At 41.9% G+C, this 8075-nt stretch overlaps 1 protein-coding gene across 5 annotated transcripts in view; it reads right to left on the bottom strand.

Annotated features, from left to right (window-relative positions):
- The window catches only part of eml1 (EMAP like 1), a 75381-nt gene that overhangs the window by 18317 nt on the left and 48989 nt on the right, over positions 1 to 8075 (bottom strand). For 4 of the 5 annotated variants that reach the window (XM_050061385.1, XM_050061386.1, XM_050061382.1 and 1 more), the window contains exons 3-6: positions 6011 to 6149; positions 3207 to 3335; positions 2997 to 3025; positions 68 to 94 (exon numbers count right to left, since the gene is read on the bottom strand). In XM_050061385.1, the coding sequence (XP_049917342.1) occupies positions 68 to 94; positions 2997 to 3025; positions 3207 to 3335; positions 6011 to 6149 (324 nt within the window). The remainder of the gene's footprint in view (positions 1 to 67; positions 95 to 2996; positions 3026 to 3206; positions 3336 to 6010; positions 6150 to 8075) is intronic. The other variant, XM_050061383.1, reaches the window with a different exon arrangement.

The raw sequence follows: 8075 nt of genomic DNA, 5'->3' as shown, positions 1-8075 counted from the left end.
GGGGGGGGGGGGGGGGGGGGGGGGGGGGGGGGGGGGGGGGGGGGGGGGGGGGGGGGGGGGGGCCTACCTTTGCAGTGGGTCACACGTCGCATCCCTTGTAAAGGTCACAGAGAAAGACACAAGCACCAGGTGAAGGGTGGCATGGCTTCCTCACTTCCTGGTCTGTCCTAATATGAATGCACTTCCTGTGTCCTGGTGTTAAGGAACAGTAGCTTCTGTCCTTAATGTTCTTAATAAATCAGTGCTCCTTCCTTAATGGTTTAAATTAATCACTGCTCATTTCTGTGTGACGGTGTCCCACCCTCTGCTCCTCGGATGTGACTTGCCTACTTCCCTTTTTAAAAAATAAACTGTTGTTTCTGACTAGTACAAAAGTAAAAAAAAAAAAAAAACACATGTGCTGGCACTTGCAGCACAGTTTGTTGTATCAAACGAGCCATGTTGCATGTAATCACATCATGTATTGCAGGTAAGCATTATATTGGCAGAATTTACAGCTGCAATTATCATTTGTATTGGTTAACTGTCGCCTAGTGGCAGTTTATGTCCATGGTGGTACCCTGATGGTGCCGTTTTGCAGGAGATTATTTGTCTGTAATTAATTCAAATGTTCAATAAGTGGTGCACAGCAGTAATAATTAACCCTGTGGCTCATTTTCTACTAACAGTCAGCATCCTCCACCAGGCAGAAGCAGCCTTGTAAAGACTGTAAACAGGCTACATGTGCATGATGATTAACATTTCTACCTCACGATCTAATGGTTACAGTTTGCAAATCCAAAGAACATGTCATTATTTGCAATAGTTGGACCTCAAACTAAAAAAAATACTAAAGGTACAGTGTTGTTAGACAGAGTGGTTCAGCAGTACACTCACACCATTTTAACTTCTCAAAATGCATCTGCCTCTCTAGTTAGGCTTTGTTAGGGTTCAGCCTAAACTGAAGAGAGATGGAGCCAGGTGTGTAAACCAAATGAAAAACAGCGGCTCCATTTACACAAAAATCAATAGCATGCTGGAGATGGAGCTTCTGATCAATACTCCTTTCATTTCATATTCACTCCCATTGTCTTGTTACCTCGTGTTTCCTGCTTTGTGTTAAAGAACAAACTGTGTGTGAGATGATCCACTTATCTTGTACATACTGTAGCTCTGGATACATGTAACTCAAATCTTAATGTGTGGCTCCTCCTGTGACTCTTTAACTCTTAATTATGTTTTGTAAATATCTCCTAGCTCATGAATATCACGTAAACTATTGAGAAGATGTGCCAGAAAAATATGAAAAATCATGAGCTAACACTGTCTTTGCGAGGTCGCAGGGCGCTTTGCTCAGATAAAGACAGCTACCACAAAATAATGGGACATTCCAGTATTCTGTAACCTGGGTCTTTTTATTATTGTAGCCATAATAACTTTGGGTGTTGCTAACTTTGCACTCGCCACCTATGTTGTAAAGATTTGAGAAATGCTCACTATTAAGACAAAAACCCAACGAGTATCAAACTTCCTTAAGCTTTGCAAATATATTTCAGTTCTATAAATGTTAGGCTAGTTTGGTTAGCTGTAAATTTGAAAAGCTCTGGGCGGCTCATTTTGCAGTGAGGACTTCACGTTATTCGGGATTCCTGTGGGATTTCCGCAGGGTGGGAGCCAATTTCAGTGTTCATCTCTCAACTGGGACGGGACAGGAAGAAAGTCGATGGGAATGGGCGGGGTTTTATATATACATATGCATTTCTAATGTGAATAAACATTATTTCAGACTGGTCTCACTCCCAGAACATCAAAATACACCAGTGTCACTATAACGATGTCGGGGGCATTGTTTAGCATCTGTGTGAGACGCAGCAGGCTTTCCACCAACTCCAATGTAAACCCATCCCATTATTAGAAGTTAGTAGTTTCAAGAGTGCGAATGTCTGCTCAGGTGGATGGGTCCAACAAACTCAGACTTTGACCCAGGGGAGCGCTGTTCGAGACCATCAAACAGCAACATTGGCTGCACCATTTGTGCCACTCAGGGCCAGATGTTTTTTAACTACATAATGCTGCCTTTCCATCCCCATTCAAGCCACTGAAAGCCACATGTTTTGTTGCGACACACTGCTGCCTTTCTAGCTGTGTTTGTGGCACTCAAAGCCAAGAGTTTTTTAAGCAACATACACAATCTTTTCCTGACCGTGACCAAGTAGTTTTGTTGACTAACCCTAACCACTGACCCCTTCTTACTTGCTTCAAGACGTAACACAAAAAAGCTGCTCCCTGGTGTCATTTTATTAACACCGAGGGCTTGTGCCAAATATGACGAATAAGGATGAGATCATGTTGGCTATTTTCTTTTCATTTGTTTTAAGGCAATGGGATGGAACAGGATGAGTCACTCCTCTGGGATTAGGACGAGACAGGATTATTTTTGTGGAAGATAGATGGGAAAAGAGTGAAAATCCACTCCTGTGTCACCCTCTACTCCACGTCTCCTCAGTCACTAGGTTGTGAGTGCAAAGTTTTGATGACCCATCCTCAAAATGGCCACAATTTTGAGAGTAAGTATGAGACCAAACAGAAAGATATCAGAATTTAATGAGATTCAAATGAAAAAAACCTACACTGTACACAACTAAAATTTAACTTAAACTGCGCAGAAGGAGCTTATTAAAAACAAAACATGAACAGAAGTTTGGATGTGAGGATGTATTAATGGATGAAGTAGACTGGAGATTTGTGAAGGAATGGATTATGGGAAGGATGAATGTTTAAGACACAACATCATGTAGAGTGTAGCCTCAGTGGCCCTCTGTGTGCAGAAAACAGCTCAAGGCACTGTCTAAAATTATAGATGACATCAATGTCTGTCTCGTTTTGGGAATATACAAACTTCATTCTGACGGGACTGCACTGACCTTTAACTGACACAGGGAGCCACTGAGCATGTGGTGTGTAATGTCTCTCAGTGGGTTGTATCATAGCATGAAACTATCTCTCTATCTTCTTACCTGCATTGAACACTGGATCCCTCTGTTTGCTGCAAAGTAGATGAGTAAACAGACAGCTGTCATTCCCGCCTCCAGATAAACCATTGTATGTTTCTGATTTAAAAGAGCTTCATAAGGAGATCAGCTTCTTTTCTGGTGTGTCAAACTACAAAGGTGAATGTGTGAGCCACTAAATGAAGAAAGCTGATACAGCCGTGACCTCAGTGATACCTGTCACTTCTTTTGCTGCTGGAATTGCTGCCGGTGGATCCGGCGCGAGTTCGATTGCCCTTGGAGTCGCCTGAATCTTTCCGCGTGAGAGTTCCCACATGTTCGTTTGAGTTGGCTCTCCTCACAGTGCTGTGGTGAGAAGAAGGGAGGTGGCCAGAGGCAGAAAGAGACAGGAAAGAAATAGGTCATAAAAGTACCTGACGCGGCTTTCCTAAAACTGCCCTCTGGTAAAGTTTTCATCTAAGGAAGAGCTTTATTTCATGATTCAGCTCATTTTAAAAAAAAGTCTTAAACTTATGACTCTTTGCAGCAGTTTGCACCAAAGCAAAAGAGAAACAAAGAATTGTGGATATTTGTTGTTTCCCTACACTTGTCCACTCTGGTGATCATAACTACAATGACTGTACAGACCTGTGCTAATCTGCATACTGGCGCTGCAGACAGCCTGCCTGTTTGTAACAATGAAAAGGCTCCATCAGCAATCCAATGGCCAGTAGGCCCAGTCACCTAATCCACCCTATGGGAGAAAAGTCTATTCAAACCCTAAAACTGGCCAGTGGCCGTTATCCCTTCTGGAGAGCCTGTGTGTGTTTGTTCAGTAAAGAGCAGAACAGAACAGAAAAAAAGAGAGAGCCAGAGAGAGAAACTGTTGTTTGCTGTGTGATCCCATGAGGAATCATAGTAATTGGGCCACGGGGCATTGGGGCAGGCTGTTGTGTATGTGCCAACACTGATGGGATTGTGACCAATCTGCAGTTTAGACTAATCCCACACACAGACAGAAAACAACACAAACAAAGAACGATGATTTAAAACAACAAACAGTCAATATTGGCAATGAGAGAAATGTTACAGTGTTGGAATTATCATGCAACTTAATGATGATTTAGGAACTAAAAAAATAAACTGTTAGTATGCATCAGCACTACGACACAGCCATGATGTTATATCGTGACCGGTGACAGACTGTCACTTGGTGATCCTCTCACCTGAGCGGCAGGTAGAGGATTCTGGAAGGGCGAGACAGAGAGGACAGACTGGACAGATTGGCAGGACATCACATTGTAGGTGGACAGAACATTAACATTGGGAAGGACATCAGAGAGACAGTGCAAGGTGGACATGCAAGACAGGAGAGATGGGAAAGAGTCAACACAATACGTAAAGACAAACAGAGGAGACGACTACTGACATCACTCAAGCTAATATCTATCTTACAGTGTTAAAGGTCCCATATTATGAATAACCCTGTATTTACTGTCTGTCTGACATGCTCCATTTAGCACCTGTCTCTCTAAGCCCCACTCCTGAAAATCCCAGTATGCTCTGATTGGTCAGAGGTTCCTGGCCTTTCATATTGTCTCTGCACTGTCACTGCAGCCGAAGACGTGACATTGTGACATCACAACTTCACAGGCGTCATTTAAAATATAGACTTTGTGCACTTCTCTGTAGATTGAGCGTTTTAACACTTTCGCTGCAGTTATGTAACACCTATTCCTGTTTTAAAATAAAAAAAGACAATATGGGACCTTTAAATCTACACTAATTAAAAATGTAGGAGGTTTCTAAGAAGGGGACTGTGGATTTTTACAGTTTAATGTCAAGAAGGTGTCCCTAACATTTTGAACATTCTGTTTCGGTCAGAATTAACCCCCCCAGTTTAGCACAGCAGCAGGAAAAGTACTTCATTAGCTTCATTTCAATCCATCAGACACTGAGATCATGTGCTGGGTGTGCAAACAGCCTGGAGGGCATTAAAAACTTGTACAGAATGCGTATTTAATTGGCTCATTCCAGTATTTTTTACAGTCAAAACATCCAAATTTGTCAACTTAAAAGGTCAATATATAAATAAGATAATGAAGAATTTGGTATCCCTCTACTACAGTTTGTTCTAGGCATCACCCAGCCTGACATTTCAAGCACAGGCCCAAAGTTAAAAAAATCATAAAGTAAAAGAGTCAATTAAGGTTGAAGCACAAGAGAACTCCAGGAACAACAAGGACAAACACAAGGCCAAATCAAATTTCCTGCACTGATATAATCTTTCTTTGTGTTCCTATCAACCATCTCCAAACTGCTTACATTTCAACCTGCAGAGCAATTTTTTTAACTGTCCTCTCCAGTAAACCTTAACGTGAGAGTCAGCAAGCATTACATTTTTCTATTTTCTGTATTGGAAAACATCCCTGAGGCAGAAATAAAACTACACACGAAAAATCAAGCAAACAATGCCACAGGGGAGTTCACAGCTGTTTGGACTGGAGCTGGTCCCTGCCGTGTGCTGCTGAGCTTCATCTGATTATGGTAATGTCATCCAGAGACAGGAAAAGGCTATTGTTCCCCTGACAGACAAGATTGATAACCTGTGCTCCCAAATGCATGTTTAAAAAAAACACACACACACACACACACACACACACACACACACACACACACAACAGGGATGCAGAGATGACAATACTGCTTTCTGTTTATCAGCCCTGTTAAATGTCAGTCGCTTTGGCTGATAAAAAGCCATATACTGTATGTGAAGATGTATGGCTCCAATGATCTGACATGGCACAGACAGAGACAACTGAAAAATGTCTCGAGACAAATTAAATGTCTGGAGAGAAAGATGTGATACATGCAAGACCTCACAACCTGACCTATCTGGATTTAACACATTTAGAACAGTGTTAACAAGGCCTGACGGTTCACTAAAGAAACACTGCACTAAAAACACTTTAACACTCGACTTAGCGGTGAAAAAAAGTGAAGGCCTCCTTAAAAGTCTAAATAATTTTCCTTTTCTTTACCTCTTGCTGGCCGGTGCGTTGCTGTCCTTCCTGGACCCAGATCCAGACGGGGACGGCAGAGTGCCGCTGCCTTTCTTTGGTAGGATGGTCCCGTTGTTAACTGTGGGCCGTAATGGCAGGGTGGCGATCATTGGCCTGGCTGGAAGAAAAAAAGGATGACAACAAAATATTCAGAAAAAGAAGCTGGATACAAGACTAGTACCAGAGTCAGCTGCTGCTGTGGTGTCATTAGAGTAACATCTGCATTTCCTGGTGTTTAATTATCTTGATAATTAGTGAAATTGAGCAAAAATCTACAAAACTTTATTTAAATACTGCGGCGTCCCAGGAGGGCACAGAGGGTGTATTGGAAAACCTCCCAGCATGCAACGGGGTAACAGGTTTATGAAGATCACTCTGTTAATGCATCATTGTACAACATCACTGGTATTAGTGATAGCCAAGGTCAAATTACTGCTTTTCTAAATTAAAATGTGTCTGAAAATACACATAAGCATGAATCCAACACGTTAGCAGCGAAGATGAATTGGCCTATTCATAAAACCTATTTAATGTACAGTACACAACATTAATGAGAGGCTATCTGTTTAATCCTTGTGCAATCATGTGCGCTAGCTAACGCTAAAACACCGTGCAGCACCTATCAATAACTGTGAGGTGAGCTAATTTACATACTATTTAAACTTATCGGGCAACTGGCTGCATTATTATTATAAGTCTGTCGATATTCTTGTGAGCCACAATGACTGTTTTGTAATTATTCTGACAAAAGACTCAGAAACTACCGGTGAAAGTGAAGCAATTGAGGCTAAGGCACCTCGCCATGCTACAACTGCTGCTGACTTAGCAGCTACAATCAACAAGAAAAGACATGAAAACATTTAGAGAATCATCTCAACTCAGCATTATATGTTACATGTATCAGTGGGTCCCTGCTCTGTCTCTCTTTGAATTAAGGGCTCCTTAGCCTGAAAAATGTTGAAGACCTCTGTTCTATTGTGTTCCCACTGCTCCTACAGTTCATCTCTTCTTATTTACGTGAGTATTACGAGTCCATGCGAATATGGTTTAACTGTGAGTCAACTGTGAGTCATTAACTGTGAGTCATGGACTGTATACAAAGGTGGACAATGTGTCTCCATGTCCTCCCACTGTACAAAAACTAAGCCAAAATATCTCGGATACAGCAGCCGCCATCTTCATCATTTGGAGCCAGAGTCTGCGTAATAGCATTCAATGACCCAATCCCAAGCAGCGCCACTGATTGCGAGCACACCGGTTGGCACATAAAGCTGCCAATTATGATGTCACACCCCGTTTTAAAAGCATCAAATAACCAGTTCAAACCAAACTTATCACACAAACAATCACTGTGATAACAACTACCTACTACCATACTTCGATGTTTTAGTTTGGCCCATGTCCCATCCAATAACATAAAGAGGGCGGGGTTTGGACTTGGCTGGATGGACTTGCATAGCGTCTTTCTAGTCTTCCAACCACTTAAAGTGATTTTACACTATTCGTCACATTCACCCACTTACACACATTCATTCACTGGTGGCCGAGGCCATACAATGTGCCACCTGCTCACCAGTTAACCATTCACATGGGGCAATTTGGGGTCCAGTGTCTTGCCCAAGGATACTGACTAGAGGAACCAGAGATCAAACTCCCGATCTTCCAATTAGTGGACAAGCCGCAATGCTATTACCTATACTACAGCCAGCCACCAGGGGGCGATCGAGATGGTTTGGCTTCACTTTTGGGTGGCTGTCAATTCGTCCATCTTTATATACGGCCGTCTGTCATTACATTTTTTAATTAAAAAATGGTCATAATTACCACAATAATCACATAAAAGTACTTTTTAAATCGCAAACAAACATTATTAACTTTGTGTTTTTATCTAATTGAGTGTGGAATAGGAAACGCTCTCTCTTTGCTGTTGTTTAATGCAGTGATAACGTAATTAAAAACTTAAATTAAACTGCACTGCTTAAACACACCCTCTGCAACGCTATCATGCTGTTCAGTAAGCGTTCAAAGAGACATGAAATAATTG

Source organism: Epinephelus moara, chromosome 14 (assembly GCF_006386435.1).
Source record: "Epinephelus moara isolate mb chromosome 14, YSFRI_EMoa_1.0, whole genome shotgun sequence".
In the NCBI taxonomy this organism is placed as follows: Eukaryota; Metazoa; Chordata; class Actinopteri; order Perciformes; family Serranidae; genus Epinephelus; species Epinephelus moara.
The sequence above is the reverse complement of the archived record's forward strand: the minus strand, read 5'-3'. Positions and strand labels throughout refer to the sequence as shown.